Consider the following 20801-nt stretch of genomic DNA (forward strand, 5'->3'; position numbering starts at 1 on the left):
CTCACAGAAATAGCGTGGGATTTCAATGACTGCACAGAAAGTACCAGCACAGTCAAAGGGTCAGGAAGAGCACCCAGCATGCTGACAAGCCAAGGGTTTTGAATGACTGTGTAGTGCTGAGACAGAAAGGTCCACATAAACCAGAGGGTCCATCACCCTGAGACCAGAAGAACTAGATGGTGCACAGCTACCACCAATGACTGCCCTAACAGGGAACACAATAGGGACCACTGACAGAGCAGGAGAAAAGCGCGGTGCAGAACTCAAATTCTAGTAAAAAACCAGACTTAGTGGTCTGACTGAGACTGGAGGAACCCCCGAAAACATGACCCCCGGACTCTCTGTTCACCCAGAACTAAAACCATTCCCAAAGCCAACTCTTGAGACATAGAATAGACTGCACTATAACACATAAAATGATACTCATGAAGAGTGTGCTTCTTAGTTCAAGCAGATACTCAAGACTAAATGGGCAGCTCCTGTCCAGAGGCGAGATGAGACAGCAAAAGGGATAGGAGCTAGTTGAATGGACACGGAAAATCTGGGGTGGAAGGGAGAAATGTGTGGTCACATTACAGGGATAGCAACTAGGGTCACATAAAAATATGTGTATAAACTTTTGTATTAGAAACTAACTTGAGCTGTAAATTTTCAACTAAAGCACGCATACAAAAAAGAACAGGGCTTGTTGGGTTTGAGGTGGTGGGGCTGCCAGAGGGATTAGAAGAATGGGGCCGCCCAAGGCAAGGGAGCAGTGTTGCCATCTCAGTGGGCTTCAAAGGCCAAGATCAAGCTCAGGATTCAGGGGCTTACACCCAGAATCCGAAGATCATGGTCAACACCTAGACTCTGGAATGCAGGGTTATTGCCTGGATGTTCTCAGAGACCAGAGGATTATTTTGAAGCCTTGAGTGATAATATATGTTGGGGTGCTGGGTTTTGGACTTACTTGGTGCCCCTTATCCCTTCTTTCCCTCTAATTTGCCCCTCTTGTGATAGAAATGTCAACATTGTTTCTGTTCTACTATTGTACTTTGGAAACAGATAATTTGTAACCTAGATTTCACAGGTTCACAGATGAAGAGGAATTTTGTCCGAGGATGGAATATGCCTAAAGTCTCACCTGTATTTGATTTAGATGACTTGGAAGATGAGATTTTGAACTTAGAATTGATTTAAGACTTTTGGAATGATGTGATGGGGTGAATGGGTTTTGCATGTGGCAGATATATTCAATTTGGCGGCCAAAACGTGGAATGTTACAGACTGAATTGTGTCTCCCAAAAGTATTGTCATAAATCCTGCCCTATATATCTGTGGTCATATTCCCATTTGGGAATGGGTTGCCTGTGTTATGCTAATGAGACAGGATTAGTGCTGGCTGTGTCTGGAGTCAATGTCTTTTGAGATATAAAAGAGACCCAACAAGTAAGCCAGAGAAACTGAGATGGAGGAAGAGAGTTGACAAGCCACATGAAGAACACTCGGGAGCACCTCGGGAAGAGATAAGGACCTTCTCCGAATTGTATTTATTTTGTTGTTGTTGAGAATATACACAGCAAAACATACAGCAATTCAACAGTTTCTACATGTACCATTTAGTGATATTGATTGCATTCTTCAAGTTGTGTCACCCTTCTCGTCCTCCTTTTCTGAGTTCTTCTTCCCCCATTAACATAAATTCATTGCTCCCTAAGTTTCTTATCTAATCTTTCCTGCTGCTGTTGTCAGTTTGATCCCACATAGATAGTTCCTGAAAGGGCCCGATGCTCAAGGCAGGCATTTTTGACGAGTTAAACAATTGTTTAGGTTTAAGAAGACTTCAGGGGATATTTTTGGTTTAAGGTTTAATGTTTATCTCAGGGCAATATTTTCAGGGGTTCATTCAACCTTCATGGATTCAGGAAGTTGGAGTCCATGAGAATTTGAAATTCTTATCTATATTTTATCCCTTTTTATGAGGATTCTTCTACAGAGCCTTTGATCAAAATGTTCAGTAATGGTACTCAGGTACCACCCAGTTCTTCTGGTCTCATGGTATTGGAAGCAGTTTTTCATGGAGACAATTATCTACACTTTCCATATGTTCTTTATATTCCTGACTCAAGTTTTTCCTCTGTTGCTGCCGGTGAATACAGACCGACTGTTATGTCTTTCATGGCTCCTTGTAAGTGTTTAAGACCCCAGGCACTACACAACTAACTAGAAGGTATAAGTACTAAACATGTGATTAGGCCACTTAATCAGAATATCCCATGAAACCATGATCCTAAACCTCCAAACCGAGTAAACAAATCTGAACAGATTTAAGCTGATTCAGCATCTACTTCATTTTTTAACGTTGTAAATATCTCTCACAAACCACTTCCTTCTTCATCATTTTTTATTTTTATTGCGCTTTACGTAAAAAAAATTTTTTTTTTAAGTTTACAAATCAGATAAGTCGCTCATACAAAAATTTACATAACCTTGCTATGTTGACATCTGAAGGGCCTATGAATCTGCATTCTACCCCTCACCCACCTGGATAAGAGACTAGGCTGGATGTGGGGTCTTTACATCTCTAAAATCCCAAATTCCAAGAATCGCCAAGACGTGAGGGTGGGTGGGCATGTCCAAGTCAGAAAAGTCCTTGGATAGAACTGTTGATTCGCTGGGAGTTAAAAAATTAACAGGCAAAAGAAGGGATGTGCAACACAGAGGTTTAGTCAGAGAATTCTCCTTTCTTCCATCTACAACAGTTCATCAACTGTTTTCCTTATCATGTGAGTTGGCTCTCTAATCATGAAAAGATACACATTCTGTAGTTTGCCACCTCTCATTTTTAAATAACCAAGTTGTTTATGTCAGGAAGCCTCTAAATTGTAGTTTCGGTGGAGTAGAATTTGACCCAAGGATATCTAAATGTGTTTATTTTCATCTTTTCAATAATGAAAAAGGAGCCCTGTTAGCACAGTGGCTACGTGTTCAGCTCCTAACGAAAGATAGGCGTTTGAAACCCACCAGCTGCTCTGCGGAAGGAAGATGTGGCAGTCTGCTTCTGTAAAAACTATAGCCTTGGAAACCCTATGGGGCAATCCTACTCTGTCCTATAGAGTCCTTATGAGTTGCAATCCACTCGACGTCCACAGATCAGTAATCCAATTCTCTGTGCCATGATAGACACGTAATCTAACAATGTGGATACTTCTTTGATTTTCCTTTCCCTCTGTGTAAGAGCTTTCAAAATAGAAGCGTTCGGTGTATCTAAAAAGGCTAGCTCGAGCCTCGGCCTCATGATTCCATTTTGTTATTTCCACTTTTACCAGACAACAGTTAATTTTCCGACAGGCTTAATCTGGTATCTAAAGAAATGTTTCTCTTTGTAACCAAGCTAAGAAAGAATGTTGTCAGCTTTTCCCCAGGGTCCCTGGATACAAACAGTGTACCTAACCTGTACATTCTCAGAAAAAATTGTCTTGCAAACCTGTGCAGAGAAATTCCTTAACCAGGGGAAGACTGTAGACAAGGACTTTCCCCAAGAGCTAAAAGAGAGAAAGCCTTCCCCTGGAGATGGCACCCTTAATTTGGACTTGCAGTATTCTAGACAGTGAGAGAACAAATTTCTGTTTATTAAAGCCATCCACCTGTGGTATTCCTGTTATAGCAGCACTAGGTAACTAAGAATTTGACAGTAGCAGTGGGGTGGTGGCGTGCTGCTTTGACAGATACCTAATATGTGGAAGCTGTTTTTCAACTGGGAATGGATAGAGGCTGGACGAGTTTTAAAGTGCCTAAGAGTAGAAGCGTAGATTGCCTTGAAGAGAGTGTTGGTGGAATTCTGGACATCAAAGACAATTGTGGTGAGGACTCAGAAGAAAGTGAAAAGAGCTGTTAAAGCCATCCACTTGGGGAATTTCTGATATAACAGCACTAGATGAGTAAGACAACAGGTGAGCCTGGGGCTCCCTCTACTGGGCACTGGTTTGGGGTTCATGTTCCAAAACGCTATAATTTCGGAATTTCAGTGATCACTTTGGGAAAATGAGTTCCCATTTGCATTGTCTATTTTCCTCTGTGGGGCACTTTTTTGGTGATCAGTTTTTGTCAGAGGGTCTGATATACCTCCATGTGAGACTCTGGCAAGTTAATCAGTTTTATCTAAAACCTGTGTTTTTGTGGAATTGACTTGATCTTACCAAAGAAATGCTGTATACCTTTTAAGAAACTGGAATCCCTATTTGTTTTCTCTTATGTTGTTTAAGGGTAGAAGCTTGATTTGTGAGCTGGCCTCACAGACTAGTAAGTTTATGATGTTCTTCTGCCCTCTTTTGTTGTGAAGCTTGACTCTGATCTAGTAAGTGTAATCATAGTAATCTTTTAGTCCACTCAGTCCTATGTAGTTAATTTCAGTTCCACAGGATCCTGGGTCAGGAACAGTCTGTATACCCATCAACTTCTACATGAGAGTTCTGGAAATCTTCATTCAGCCTAGTGTATTCCATCTTCAAAATATCACACCTTTTTTCATAAGTCCAATGTAGTCCATCTTTTGTAGGACTATTTTGATCAAGGATTTTCAGTGAGGCAGCAAAATAAAAACTTATATGCAAATGACAAAACTTTCAAACGCCACGGTTAACTTATAATAATTCATAAAAGTGGAAGATCTGATGGAAACTAATTACAAAAGTAATGCAAAGTCAAATGAAGTAAATTGAAAAAAATTTCTAAACAATAACTAACCTTATCTTCAAAGAACTTTGGATACAACACATAGTAATCTTGAGATGTAATACTATATAGTCAGGGTACCATATTTTTACACAAACAATATGTACCTTCTATTTTTGTTTTGCAGCCGTGCCTTTTCCCATGAAGTATTTTGTTAAGCGCTGTATGCTAGTTTTTATTACAGCAACATGAAAAAAATTGGTATAGCGGCACTTATGAAAATGCCTTGTGGGGGGAAGGTGCAGTTGGCAACGAAAAACAGGAGCCCCTCGTTATTTGTGTAAGAATACAGGATACCCCAAATATAACAAGATCATCAAGTTTTTGGAGCCCTGGTGGCACAGTTGTTATCAGCTCTGCTGCTAAACCAAAGGTTGGTGATTCAAATCCACCAGCAACTCCTTGGAATCCCTATGGGGTAGTTCTACTCAAATTGACTAGACAGCAACAGATTTGGTTTTGGTGTTTTGGGTTAAGTCTCTAAACATCTGAACAGTAATTAAAAAAAAACTCCATAGGTAAATGATGGGAATGCCCCATTAAAAACATTGCCTCAGATGATGCTAGATTCAAAAGAAATAATGACTAATTAAAAAATAAAATTATGACAGTATCATGTGCTTGTTGTCTAGTATCAGGCACGCTGACACATAAATTTTTAACCCAAAGAAAATTTGACACTTCTGATTTGACAACACATTTCATGTAACTGATAACACATTCAATAAATCTTTTAAACAGTCTTTCTTATATATCTTTTGTTGAATCTAAAATTTTTTTTCTAAATTTTTTGTTTTTGTTGAGAATATGCACAGCAAACCATACACCAATCCAACAGTTTCCATATGTACAATTTAGTGACAGATGATATTCTTCAAGGTGTGCAACCATTCTCATCATCCTTTTCTAAGCTGTTCTTCCCCTATTAACATAAATTCACTGACTCCTGAGATTCCTGTCAAATCTTTGGAGTTGTTGCTGTCAATTTGATACCTTACAGTTTTTAAAAGTTTATAATGTTCAATGCAGACATTTTTCAGTAGTTAAGCTAAACATCGTTTGGTTTTAAGAAGACTTCAGGGAATTCTTACTGGTTTAAGGTTTAAAGATTATCTCAGGGGAAGAGTTTCAGGGGTTTATCCAACGTTCCTGGCTCCAGAAAGTCTGGAGTCCATGAATTTTAAAAAATTCTGTGCTGCATTTTCCCCCTTTTCATCAGGATTCTTTTATAAAATCTTTGATCAAAACGTTCAGTAATTGTAGCCAGGCACAATCCAGTTCTTTTGATCACATGGCAAAGAAGGCAGTTGTTCATGGAGCCAAGTAGCCACGTATTCCATATCTTCCTCCTATTCTTGACTCTCCTTCTTCTGTTGCTCCAGGTGAACAGAGTCCACCTGTGTATCTTGGATGGCAGCTTGTAAGCTTTTAAGACACCTGGCACTACACAACAAACTAGAAGGTAGAACAGAAGCACCAAACGTGTCATTAGGCCAATTAACTGGGATGTCTCATGAATCCATGGTCATAAACCTCTAAATCTCATGAGATTTAAGCAGCCTCAGCAAGAACTTTTGTTGTTGTTGTTAGTGTTGTGAATATATTACACAAATTTTGCTAATTCAACTTTTTACAGGTTCCAACTTACCGGTAGTTATTAGAATAATCGGCCATGCAACACTGCCCTTAATCAATGTGGTATTTCTATCACCTTTAACCCCATCTCATTTTCGTTTTCCTTTCCCTCTCACCTCAATAACCACTAATGAAATTTCTTCTCCACACATTTGCTTTTCTTGTCTTTTTACGGAGCCCTGGTATCGGAGTGGTTAAGCACTCGACTGCTAATTGAAAGGTTGGCGGTTTGAACTCACCAGTCACTCCACAGGAGAAAGATGTAACGGTCTGCTTCCGTAAATATTACAGCTTTAGAGCCCTATAGGGCAGTTCTATTCTGTCCTATAGGATTGCCCATGAGTCAGAATCGACTGGATGGCGGTGGATTTGGGTTTGCATTTTTACATCAGTCAAGTCGTACAGTATTTGTCCTTCTGCGATTGACTTATTTCACTCAGCAGAATGTCTCCCAGCTCCATCTGTATTGTAGCATGTGTACTGATAGTTCATTTCTTCTACATTTTGTTTATCCGTTCAAATGTAGATGGGCATTTATGTTGCTTCTACTTTTTGGCTATTGTGAACAGTGCTGCAATGAACATGGATGTACAAGTCTCTGAGCCTCTGCTTGCAAGTCTTTTGGTTATGTAAGTAGGAGTGGAGTTGCTTGGTCACATGGAAGTTCTATTTTTAGTTTTGAGGAACCACTACAGTTTTGCTGGAGGGCTTTACCATTTTGCATTCCGACTAGCAATAGGTGTTTCCAATTTCCCTACATCCTAACTTGTTTTTTTTTCCTGATTTTTTAAATTTAGCTATCCTAGTGGAAGTGAAATGGTATGTCTATGGTATTGATTTGCCCCTCTGTAATTGCTACTAAAGAGCATCCTCCTATTGAGTTTCTTAGAGCTATTTTTTACAGAAACTTTTACCCATGGAAGCAGCAGTCAAGAAATCAAATGATGAATTGGGCAAAACTATTGCAAAAGACCAGTTTAAACTGTTAAAAGCAGAAATATCACTTTGAGAAATAAGGTGCACCTGACCCAACCAATAGTATTTTCACTCACCTCATATGCATACAAAAGCTGGAAATGAATAAGGAAGACTCAAGAACTGATGCCTTTGAATTGCGGTGTTGGTGAAGAATATTGAATATACTGTGGACTGCCAGAAAAACGAAGGAATGTGTCTTGGAAGAAGTACAACCAGAATGCTACTTAGAAGCGAGGATGGCGAGAATTCGTCTGACGTACTTTGACTATTATCAGGAGGGAGAAGTCCCTGGAGAAGCGCATCATGCTTGTTAAAGTAGACGAAAGAGAGGAAGACCTTAAATGAGGTGGATTGACACAGTGGCTGCAATGATGGGATCAAGAGTAGCAATGGTTGTGAAGATGGTGCAGGACAGGACAGTGTTTGGTTCTGTCGTACGTATGGTGACTATGAGTTGGAACCTACCTGATTGTACCTAAGATCAGCTGTGATTTTATATGCTTATTTTTTTCCTACTCGTGTGTGCTCTGTTAGACAAATAAATTGCAAATATTCAATGCTCAATGCTTCCTTGGTTTGAATGCTACCTGGCCATATCACCTGCTTTCCTTGATAAATTCATGAATATTTTCATTGCTATTTTGTTTTACTTTTTCCCATATATCCAATGAATGAGATGAATCACTAGTTTCTGTGTTCCTGTTGGAGTCCTGCTGCTTCTCCTGCTCACCGGAAGCGGAAGTGTGCCTCCTTGGTCGGCGTCCGACCGGCTCCTCCGGTGTGTGGCAGCAACTGCTTCCTGGAGGCCTTTGTGTGTCGGTGCGTGGACAGGTGAGGTGGTGGGAGCCGCCCAGACCTGTGCTGCTAAGGAAACGCGGAGACATGTAGGGTCCCGGGCCTCCTAGGGGTTCGGGTCGCTCCCGGCGTGTGAATGGCGCGTCCCCACGTGTTGTGGAGACACAGGTGCGCGGTTACCTTGAGCTGCTCCTCAGCCCTCAGTCACTGCTGGCCCCTGCGTATATTTACCGTTTACTGAGCTGTTTCTGGAGGGCTGGGCACGGGGTCGAGGACTTCGTCTAAGGGACCTTCTCTGAGCCTCCAAACACCACTGCCAGGGAGCGACGATTTGTAACGTTTTACACAAGTCTAATAATCTCGGAGAAATTTAATACCTCGCGCGTAGACAAATATCTACTAAGTAGCAGTGTCTGAACTCAAATGCAAATCTGTTGTTACTTCAAGGGGCATAGTGATCACAGTCTCCCTGCCTGAAACGGCTCCTCTTTCTTTTCTGTGCTTCATCAGGCAGGACTTTTGTTGATTATTAGTGGTCCTGGGGAAATGAAGATTGTGGCGAGGAATATAACCTCCTCCTTTAATGGGTATATGTATTTAGGACTGATGAACAATCAACAAACATGACTTGGAAATAGTACGTACGTTTAGGAGCATGTTTACCCAGTTTCAGGAGGAAAACATTTAATACAGGTAGCTTTCGAGGAATTTCTTGGGCGTTAAGGCAGAAATTTTCATCACGATTGTGTGAGAAACCATACAGCCAGTCGTAGTTGGTGCGATATAAAATGTGATGTTGCTGAACAGTCTTAATGCAGGCGACGAACGATTTATTGAGATGACACACCCTGGGTGTGTAGTCTGTGCTAGATTGGGTACTGGGAATTGAACTGTAACCTAACCACTCGGGTTCTGGTCCTGTCTTATTAGCTGATTGAAATAAGATGGACACTGATTGCAAGGGTAACAGAAAGTGGCAAGTTTACTGTCTGCATATACGAGGAGCACCTGGGGTCTAGTGACCTTATGGCCACGTGCTGGCTGACTAGGGGAGCTGGGGAGCTTTTGGTTTCCAGTGGCCTCAGGGGTTGGGTTTGGTACCTGGAGTCTTCTGCCTTTAGCCCTCCCCTGCCTATATTGGGGTGGGGAGAGGGTCAGGTGAAGCATGTGATCTCAATCTGTGCATGCTTCAAGGCATGACTAGGGCTAGTCAATGGACCCAGCCAGTACCTGCTGCGACTTCCTGCTCAAAACAAGCTTGTGGTTAGCAAGACAAAGGGGGGGGGAGGGGTGTTGACTGGGGTTTTCAGTATGGCTGACAGCCTGTTTCAGAACCACAGTTTCTGCTGCCAGGGAAGCACAGTCCTTAAAAGGTCGACGGCTTCTTGGAGCACAAACCCTGCATATTCCTAGAGTCAGAGCGGCGAAAATTAGGAATGAAGGGAAGATGGGAGGCCCGTGTAATGCCACTAACCCATATACTTCAGATCTTAGAGGGTCAGCGACACTGCAGTGTTGAAAAGGTCCCTTATCTTGTATAATAATTACTTTACACAGTGAAAGAGTGAAGTAGGGCGGCCCTGGGTAGCTGAAAAGGTTCAGATTATTAGCGGAAAGGTTGGTGGATTGAACTCACCCAGATGAGCCTTGAAAGACAGGCCTGTCTATCTGCTCCTGAAAGGTCACAGCGCTGAAAACCCTATGGAGCAAATTTCAAGTGTCTGTATTTCAGTGTCCTGTTGGAGAAATTATTGAGAGTGCCAGTGCTTAATCTTTTTTAAAGTTGCTATGAATTATAGTTCGTGTTTTGTGTGTACATATATATTTATATATTGGTATGGAAGAAGCCTTTTTTTCACATATTAACAAGGTGATCTAGATCTAATTACATTAAAAAACCAATTCTTTACGCACTGCAGTTCTTGAAATATGATTTTATTTCTTTTAAGGTTGGTGTGAAATCTTAGAAATACCAGTTTTCCTCTCAATATCCTCACAGCATCTAAAGCTCCCTCCTTTCACTTATACATTCTAACCAAGAAATTAAATTTCTTTCTTCTTAATACTGTCATTTCATGGTATCTGTGTGTGTTAAAATATACATAACAAGTCTTTTTCCTTTTTCAACCATTTTTACATGCAGAATTCAATGTTAATTGCTTTCACCATGTAGTGCAACTATCACCTCTATCAACTTCCAAGATTTTCCATCACCATTAGAAGAAAGTCAGTGTCGCTTAAGCATTAACTCCCGTCCTCTCTCCCAGCTCCCCCTAGTAACGATTTGGTCTCTATATACTTGCCCATTACAGATACTTAAGTGAGATTGTACAAGATTTATACTTTTGTGTCTGACTTGTTTAACTTAGCATAGAGTTTTCAAGGTTCATCCATAGCGTAACATTTATGAGAACTTAATCTCTTTTTATGGCCGAATAATATTCTATTTTTTTTAATCCATGCATCTGTTGGTTCTTTTCCCTCTCTCTCTCTCTCTCTCTCTCACACACACGGTAGTCATTTAATTTCTTCTTGAACAAGACAGGTTAAACCACATGAAGTTCCATGTTGGCGTTTTTCAAAGTTACCAAAAAGGCAGGTTCACATGCTTCCTCCAAATACGCCTGAGTGTTTACAAAGATCTAAAGAATTCACTGTAACGTGTACAACTATAAGCAGTGGTTCAGTTAAAATAAGGGATGTCTTCACTCAGGAGAAGTCTTCACAGAGCCTTGAAAGTCAAGCAGAAAAAAAGAAGCTTTTCATCCAGAAGTTGACTGTAATTATCAGCCCCTGGTCTGCATCGAGCTCGTCTAGTCCCTTAGTACAGTAACCAAATGTCTGCTGGCAGACGTTGGAATCTGTGCCAGGAACCATTAATTATTTGCTAAAGGCCTCATCCGTGCCAACACTCTGCTCTTCCTCTCCTTTAGCTTGCAGCTTCAGAAGTGGGAATGCAGCCTGTTTCAGAGGACACAGTGTGATTGTTCGTGGCCAGCAGAAGACGGCCCACAGGATGAGATTCAGGCTCCTGGGTCCCAATGGACTCAGACACCAAGTCCTTCCCATAGCCCACCTGGAACACTAAGGACTGTAACGCTCTGAAACCTAACGTGTCCAAGACAGAGCTTTTAAAATCTCACCTGAACAAATCTACTTCTCACCTGGCTTTCCCAGCCGGTAAGCTGCACCAGCCTTCATTCATTCACTGCATTCAGGGAAACAGTCCAAGCTACCGTGAGAGGGGAGCTCCCTTAGGAAGGCAGCTCTGAACTTTGTTCTCCTATTTCTCTTTTCAGAGGAAGGTACAGTCTCCACCCAGCAGCAAGAGGCAGATATCAACAATGTAAACCAAGCCAACTCTCAATCACATCCAGAAAAAATCCACATATTTTACCCTCTCTGACAAGACCCTCCACATCTGAGTTAAATTTAGAACACCCTCATATTTCATAGGCTCTTGACATCTTTTTAGAAAAAAACCTTTTCAGACATGTCATCATTTTCCCTGCCTTTCAGCCTTCGCACCAAGTATTTCTGCTGATTAGAGGAAAACTTTTAAACTCTAGGAACTCAATAATTCCTATAATTCTTGTCTCACTTCAAATGTCACCTCTGCAGAAAGTGTCCCTCCTGTCCCCTCAGTTATTCCCACTCATTTCTATGTTTAAATGTCATTGAGGTTTTCAGAATGAGGTAAATCCAATTCAGGTTGACATTAACCTTCATCATGCAAGTAAAAGCAAACTGAGTGCAATGTTCCATTTCCCTATGTGACAGACTTTTAGCAAGCCCAAAACTGTGAAGCTCTGCATTGTGCTGCTGGCAGCTTTCATGCCCTCTCTGCCCTGTTGGTTGCTTAAGGGTCTGGTGAGTCCACTTGAGCTGTGATGCCCACTAGCCAGGTGCTGCTATTTCAATTAAAAGTAATTAAAACTAAAAGTAGAGTTCCTTCATTGCACTAGTCATATATTCTGTGGTGAATAGGCACATAGGGCTAGTGACTACCATATTGGGCTGTACAAAAACAGAACATGTCTATCTTCACATAAAGTACTCTTGGATAGTGCTGCTGAAGACTATATATAACAGGTAATAATCTGTGTGTGTCCTCAGTGATCAGTGTCACAGGCCAGAAGAAACAAGAAGACAAAATACAGAGTGTCTGCCCATAGATTTATAGTCTAGCTTGGGAGACAGTTTTAAAGAAATAATGAAAAACTAAGGATATGTGATATCTATATTAAAAAGACCTAACCCGAGAGTGAGGTTCACCTGCTTGAAAAGGGATATTATTTCAGTGAAGATTCAGAAAATTTTTTTTTTTTTTAGCTACATGCAGTGTTGTGTAGAGCTGATACCATTTTGTATGGGTGGGTGTGGAAAGAGTATTTCAGTTGGGAAAAATAAATGTGTAAATCCCTGAGGCAGCAGAGAACCCAGTATTATCCACTCATTGATGGAAGACAGAGATGATTAAAGCAGAGAAAACAACAAGTGAGTGGTGAGGTTTGTGTGAGCTGGATTGGAACAGGTCGTTTAGAACCGTGCTGAAAACTCTGGGCTTTTGGAAGGCCCATGGACAGCCACTGATGGGCACTGAGCATTTCCTATGCCGCAGATAGATTTTGGAAGTGACAACGATGATTGAATGATGTCAGGCAGGAGCTTGTTATGAACAAATTAGGGAAGAGTGTGAGGAGGCCTAGACGTCGAGATTGATTGTGAATCAGGAAGATAGCCAGTGATATAATAGAGGTGTGGATGGATGAAAGGGCATCCCTTCATAGACTGCTCATTCCTGTACATCACTGAATGCTTCTCACCTTTGAATGTCAATGTGGATAACCCCCGGATCTGGTTGAAATGCAAATTTCGATTGAGAAATTCTGGGATGGGACTTGAGATTTCCACATAGTGAACAAGCTCCTGATTTATGCTGGGAATACTAGTCGAGAAATAATGATGTGAATTAAAATTACAGAGCTGTATTACAGAAAATAAAAAAAAAGAAGGATAACGTGTAGAGGGGAGACACTGGTGTAAAGATCTTGCAACAGAGAATTCATTGACAGTGAGACCAAGAAATGAAATAGGACTCAAGCTGGAGAGGGAGCAGGGTGAAAAGAAATAGGAAGTGAGGCACGAGACGGGTCCTTAGTGAAAGCATAAAGATTTTCTGATTTATTTGTTGATCTATTTAATACCAGAAAGAGAAAGTGTTCAGGAATCCCCCCAGATTTCTCAAAATCTTAGTGAGTGGTGTTCTCATGGTTTGAAAATGAAGGGGGAAAAAATACCAGAAAAGTCAAGGGGCAGAAAGAAATGTTAGTTAATTCCAAAGGAACAGAAAAATACTGATCAGATATTAGTGTCATAAATAAGATGAAAAAGTTTTAGAAAAGCACAGTGAAAGGTTTTTTACAGCACATAACTTAAAAATAAATGAACCATGATGAGTTCATTGTCAATATATGAAAAGTATGTTCTTTCTTAAAAATTCATCCATGTAAATGTCAGATACCACTGAGATTTGATACTAGGAACAAAGATACATAGGTAAGCCCACAACTTGAACATTGGATCCCTAAGTCCCTGGAGGAAATCAGGTTCAAGTTTGGCAGCCTGGCCAGGCCTGGTTGCTCCTCATGCTGTGGGAGAGGTAAATTCCTCCATGTGTGATCTTGTTGCAGAAAGGAGAGGCCTGTGGAGCTTCCTGAAGAATGCAGGTGTGTGCTGTGGGGGCTGGAGCCTGTTCTGCCTTTAGTGTAAAGGCCCTCAGGGTGGAGCATTGCCCTGAGCCTGGGAGGAGGCCAAAGGCCTGTCACTCCCTGCTTCCTCCACACTGTTTCTTCCCCATCCTTCTTCCATTTCAGGCCTCAGGTGTGGTGCAGGGAGAACTAGTCCAGTCCAGGCAGCTGGGGACCTCAGGCGACCCTCTGGCACATCCATCAATCACAGGGAAGGATTTCAATTGCTGTCACTGGTGTGTGGACCAAACATTATTCATCTGCCTCCAGACTGCCCAGGCCTCTGCTTCCAGTCCTGTCCCTCTTCCTGGAAGTGGCTTCTTGGGGTCAGACAGGTCATTCCATAGACGCCCAGAAGCTGGAGAAGAAAATGGTGAGTTCTACGCAGAACTGGGTTATCCTTAGCATTATGTGGGTGAGGCTGGATCTGAATTGTTGGGAAGCAGCCGTGTGCTGCGGGACTGTGGTTTCAGTGAAGAAGACAGTGACAGAGGAGGCTGAGGAACTGAGCCCTAGGAGGCACCCTAATACCTTGCTCCACTGTCTCTGGGCCCTTCATCCCTACATACATGGCATTTGAAGATTTGAATACCTGGTGTTACCTTCCTTATGTGACTCTCAGAGGTAGCATCACGCGGTGTTAATATCCCCACCCTACCCCCCGGTTCTTGGTGTTCTGTGTTGAATGACAGAGTGTTCTGTCCTGAATCTGAAGACGGAGCAGCTCTGGCTGTGGAGGCTGAGCCCCGACCCTCTAGAGCCATCCTTGTCCCATGTCTCTGAACAGTGTTCTTGAGTCCCCCTAGGCACTGGAGCACTTTGAGTCTTTAAAGGATTGAGAGGTATCATTCCAGTTTCCTCCACTGCTCAAAAGTGTAAAATTACTCAGCATTTCACTAAGATTAAAAGCTAGATTCTTTTCAGTTGCCAACGAGCTCCCCCGAACATGATAAGCCCACTGACCCCAATCACCCGTCCAGATTCCTAATCCGGTTTTTCCTCTGCATTGCATTCTGCTCCAGCCACGTGGGCCTTTGGCTCTTCCTAAGACATCCAAGACACCTTCACACCTTCTGACCTGTGCTCTGGCTGTTTCCTCCTTCTAGAACGGTTTCTTCTCAAAGACCTGAATTCTTTTATAGAACACATTGCCACATGATAGTTATATATACATGTTTATGTATTTAAGTTTACTGTCCCCACTCAAAGAATTTACTATCCATGTTCATCTGGGTGTTTGTTTTGTTGACTGCTGTATCTGCTTTGCCAATGTGCAGTAGCCTCTGTATCAGTAGCACCTGAATCAATTTTAATGAATGAATGTAGCCACTTAAGGGTCTGGAGAGAAGAAGTCTTGTCTGAGACACAGGGCTTTGCCAGGAGAAGTATGTCCTGGTTGTATGAATTGAATAGAGTGTTTACCTTTTTCTCCTCTTCCTATTATCCACGAGGACTTCAGATCATCGACTGGGTTTGGGTTTTTGTTTTATTTTTTTTGTGGTGTTATTGGACGGTAACAGCAAAAATAACAACAAAACTGTATGCATATGGACAGAAATGGAGTTGTCAGGAATTTAGACTTCAAAGAGAAATTGACCTGCATTGTGATCCTGGCTCAGCAGTGTTCCATGTGGGAAGCACTGAGGATGTGATTAAATGCTCGTCTCTAACTTTACTCAGCTATGCCCTGTCTGAAATAATATCTGCTTAGAAGAGTCATGAAAGAAAAATCACAGTTGCTCAGTACATGGAACATTTCATCATTATTCTATAATAAATATCAGGGTTTTTGGTGAGTTCAAAATATATAAGCTCGCCCACTGCAGTGGAGGAGACCTTTGGCTTTGGGCTCTGGTTCAAAGTTGCTGTCATGCGATCATACCAGAATGGATTAGAGATGACATAGGCTGCTCACGTCACCATTTCCCTGAGAAGAGGAGTCTTCTTTCTCCAAAATTACTCTGTTTCAGCACTGAAGGCGTCTTTTATCAGCCTTTTCTCTCCTCTTGACACGAGAAACCCAACGGATTGCTGCTGTTTCAGAAAGGTCACTCTTACAGACCAGGGGATTCCAGTGGTCAGGGTTCAGGTAGTCATGGTTAGGTGCCTTCCAGGGACTGCGAATGTGAGAGAATTCTAAAGCACAGCCCCTAGAGGGCTGGTGTGTAAGTCTATTTCCTAGGCTTCATAGGCAATTTAACCGGTAAACTCTCTGCATTTCAGCTCTACTTATAATATTAATTTTTTTGTAGTAGAAGTTATACCTAACAAAATGTTTGTCAATTCAACAGCGTTTACATGTATAGTTTGGTGACATTGATTACGTTTATCATGTTTTACAGTCATTCCAACGAAAAACCAAACCAAGTACCATCAAGTTGATTCCGACTCACAGCGACCGTATAGGACAGAGTAGAACTGCCCACATAGACTTTCCAAGGAGTGCCTGGCGGATTTGAACTGCTGGCCCTTTGGTTAGCAGCCGTAGCACTTAACCACTATGCCACCAGGGTTTCCAAATGGAAATGGTAACCTTTTGTCACTGAGGAAACACAAGGGCGTGCTGTCCTTGTTTCTGCAGAGGTTGTGCTCCTTGTCGTCTTCTAACATTAGACTGTGTTTGTGGACCTGTGACATCCCCAGTTTGGGCCTTGGTGCTCTCTGTTGAATGAGAGTCTACTGACTTGAATCAGCCACATGCTGATCTCCAAGAGTTGAAGAAAATATGACCAGCTCAGTGTTTGGGTTGCCAGTGTGTTGATATTGGCCCCTGGTCCTCCCATGGTTGTGAGAAACAAAAGCAAAACTGCCCTTCTGCAGTGTGTACCAGTTACTATACATCATCCTGTCTCCACCCGGTGCTTTATGTTTTGTTGAGTGTGTTCTGGTAGGGCTTACGGAAGGAGGGGTAATTGTTTGTTCACAAGGAAGTGAAGATCTGAATGAGAGCATTTCTCTAATGTCTGCTATGTTTTCTAACCATTCCAGACGGTAAAGAGAGAGGAGAATACAACTGCAATTGGTTGCAGTCGAACTGTAGAGAGATAATTTCAGTGCTGGACGTCTGTGAGACAGAAAGCAATCAGTGAGGAAGTGAATGTAGTTAGTGAAGGGACGAGGCTGATGGCCATACCGTAGAGTAGACCTTGATAGTACACAGAACCTTGTGTCAAATCCCTAAGAATTCTCTGTTCCCCAGGACTGTCAGGCTCACCCTTCATTCTTGTACACACTGAAGTCCATGGTACCTTGCTGATGCAGAATGTGTCAATGTTTTAGGACTCAGTGGTTGTTGAGGATGTGGCTGTGGTCTTTACCCCGGAAGAGTGGGCTTTGCTGGATCTTACTCAGAGAAAACTCTACAGAGATGTGATGATCGAAACCTTCAGAAACCTGGCCTCAGTAGGTAAGAACAGATTCCTTTTTTTTTCTTCTTTTTTCTGTTATTCCTTTAGTGAACAAACCTCTTTTACTCATTAACTTTACTCCAGAATTTGGGCTGAGCAATGAGAATGAATCATTACATAAAGCAGGCATGGTCCTTTGGTCTATAGAGCTCATGTATCTTGGCTTCTCCGTGAACACAAAGCACTATGTATTACACTTAGCTTTCACTTCTCTTGTGATTAAAAGCCTTGAGGCTCTTTAAGTGTTGTAAATGTAAGCATTGGCTTTAGGGGTCACTTTGGGGTACAGACTGTATTGTATTTTGGGACCGCGTAGAGTATTACTGTGTTGATTACAAGTTTGACATGATTATTTTGCTGCAAATCAACCCACACCTGTCTATCTTCAGAGACCCTGAAGAGCAAAGTATTGGCTCAATATCAAGGAACTCCTCATTACTCTTCACTGCCTTCCCTCATGATAAGCGTTTCTTCACGAGCACCATGTCAGCTCTACACATTTGTTTTCCCAGAGACACAACTTCACGGAAACCTGAGCTTCCTTTTCTGACTTTAGTGATCCTTTCACAGCTGCGGTCATGCGGATCCTTTTTCTCATTTAATGTTACATGTATATCGTGTCCAATATCTTTCTACTTAGCTCTAATTACGCTTATTCATGTCACCATTACTCTCAAGGTTCGTAAAAGTATGTCCTAGTAAATTGCTTCTAAACCATTGGTAAAGTGCTGAAACCGTGAAATGTGGCTACGTCTTTATTAACAGTGGTCCTTTTTCCCCTAATAATTTCTTTCTGTTTGTTTCATATCGCGAACCTCAACTTGAATTATTGGGTCAGACTTTGGAAACCTTAAGGATGGAGAAAAGTTACCCAGGAAACATATAATGATGCGATACATAAAAAATAACATCTGGTCGTCCACGTTAGGAGAAATCTCTGAATTACATAGTAATAAAGATGATCATAAAAACCAAGAGAGACGTTTGAGGTGAGTGTCATTCAAACAAGAGAAAGTGGTGCTTCAAGAGAAAATCCTGAGTTGTGATGACCTTAAAATACACATTCGTATGTTCATGTGTGTATACCAAGGTTTCCAACTGTTTCACAACAGTTCAGTAATTGTAAACATAAAGAAGGTAGGTGTACGCATTGCATAGCCTCCAAACCTATTGCCTGTTGGATTTTGACCTGAGCAGAGAACAGTTGGCGGTGCCCTGCACAAACACGGTGTCCCACTACACTGCTTTGAATGTGTGTTTCTCGTCATACTCCTGCTATTCAGGATTCTGCAGCAGGTTCCTGAAACTTTTTTGGAATCCATGCAGGTGGGATTATTCACAGTACTGTGCGGAGCGACACGCGTTGAAACCTATGAGATTGCCTGCCATCTTTGTTCAGGGCCCTGTGGTGTTTCCAACACAGGTTTAAATCCGATGGGCAGCAGATATTCAACGCAAACACTGCCCTTATTTACGTTGGCAATTTTTGAAGTAATACGAACCAGTTCGAAGCCCTGATATGTACTCATACATATATGAATATATATGTGTATGTATATTTGTATATGTATAAACTTTGCTGTAAACTTACGTGTTCAGGGAATTTTCACAACTTTTTCATAAATGTGTGTCAGACATTGAGTATTTGAAACATATTTCACTTACACACAATGATCAGAAAGCCTCATATTTTAGAAAAACAGTGACAATTATGGTAGTATTTCTGCTAGATGATTTAAGCTATGAAACAGGAGAGAAGTCAAGCCAAAAACTGCGTGTTCACTTTGTTTGGTAATGATGAAGTGGAAATAATTGATTTCCAACATGTTACCTGTTTTTAACAGAATTCATACAGTAGAAAACCTCTGTGAAAGTAACGAAGGCAATCCGTGTGGGAAAACCTTCAGCCGGGTTCCAAATCTTACCGTGCAGAAAAGAAATCCTCCAGAAGTAAATCCTTTTGAATGCTCTGACTGTGAAAAAGCCATCATGGATCCCTCATCACATAACCACCATGCCTGTCAGTTTATTGCGTGTAGAGAAGCCTGTGGTGGTACCACTCCTATGAGACCTCTTAGTGGCAAGAAACCCCATAAGTGTGAGGTATGTGGCAAGGATTTCATTTGTATCTCAACTCTTAAGAATCCTGTGACAACACTCACTAGTGACAATCAGTATAAATGTAATGAGTATGGGAAAGATTTCTGTAGTTTCTCGTCCTTTTGGACACATGTGAGAGGTCACAACGGTGAATGTAAAGAAAGTTCTTCTAGTGACCCTTTATCCCTCCTTTTCTATAACAGAGATAAGCCCTATGAATGTAGGGAATATAGGAAAGCCTTTAATTTTTCCTCAGCCCTCACTGCACATTTAGGAACTCACAGTGAAGAGAGGCCTTACGAATGTAATGAATGTGGGAAAGCCTTTAGATGGCCCTCATACCTCACTAAGCATATGCGAACTCACAGTGGAGAGAGGCCTTATGAATGTAAGGAATGTGGGAAAGGCTTTAGTCAGTCAGGACACCTCACTACCCATATAAGAACTCACACTGGGCAGAGGCCTTATGAATGTAAGGAATGTGGGAAAGCCTTTAGTCGGGTCTCAACCCTCACTACACATATAACAACTCACAGTGGAGAGAAGCCTTATGAATGTAAGCAATGTGGAAAAGCTTTTAGGCAGTTCTCAGGCCTCATATCACATAGAAGGATTCATACTGGAGAAAGGCCATATCAATGTAAGGAATGTGGGAAAGCCTTTAGGTATTCTTCAGCCATCGCTTTGCATAGGAGAATTCATAGCGCTGTCAGGCCTTATGAATGTAAGGAATGTGGGAAATCATTTAAGTATTCTTCTACCTTCACTTCACATATAAGAATTCACAGTGGAGAGAGGCCTTATGAATGTAAGGAATGTGGGAAAGTCTTTAGGCAATCCTCAAACCTCACTGTACATAGAAGGATTCACAGTGGAGAAAGGCCTTACGAATGTAAGGAATGTGGAAAAGCCTTTAATTGTTCCTCACATCTCAGTAATCATAGAAGAACTCACAGTGGAGACAAGGCATATAAACGTACACAATGTGGGAAAGCCTTTAGTCAGGTCTCATTCCTCACTAAACATATAAGAATTCACAGTGGAGAGAAGCCTTATGAATGTAAACAATGTGGGAAAGCCTTTAGCCAGTCCTCAGACCTCGTGACACATAGAAGAGTTCATACTGGAGAGAGGCCATATCAATGTAAGGAATGTGGGAAGGCCTTCGTGATTTCTCGTCCTTCAGAAGACATATAAAAACTCATCGTGGAGGACTTAGGAATGTAAGGAGTGTGAGAAAGCCTTTCCTTGTTCATCACACCTCATATCACATATAAGATCTCACTGTGGAGAGACTACTCTGTCAAAAGGGGGGGTGTTTCATTCTTAATTCTGTAATTTCAAACAGTAAATTTCTGAAAGTCAGTGATAAAAGAACAAAGTTTCTCAGTGTGTAACAAAGCAGTACTACCTCCAAGAAGGG

At 41.6% G+C, this 20801-nt stretch overlaps 1 protein-coding gene across 1 annotated transcript in view; it reads left to right on the plus strand.

Moving 5' to 3' along the window:
- LOC104846955 (zinc finger protein 420-like) overlaps window positions 1-20575 on the plus strand; it is a 55979-nt gene extending 35404 nt beyond the window's left edge. The window contains exons 9-10 of the mRNA XM_064278775.1: window positions 8063-8157; window positions 19123-20575. Of these exons, the coding sequence (XP_064134845.1) occupies window positions 8063-8157; window positions 19123-20575 (1548 nt within the window). The remainder of the gene's footprint in view (window positions 1-8062; window positions 8158-19122) is intronic.
- Window positions 20576-20801: the final 226 nt, after the last annotated feature.

The sequence above is a fragment of the Loxodonta africana genome, chromosome Y (assembly GCF_030014295.1).
Source record: "Loxodonta africana isolate mLoxAfr1 chromosome Y, mLoxAfr1.hap2, whole genome shotgun sequence".
Classification (NCBI taxonomy): Eukaryota; Metazoa; Chordata; class Mammalia; order Proboscidea; family Elephantidae; genus Loxodonta; species Loxodonta africana.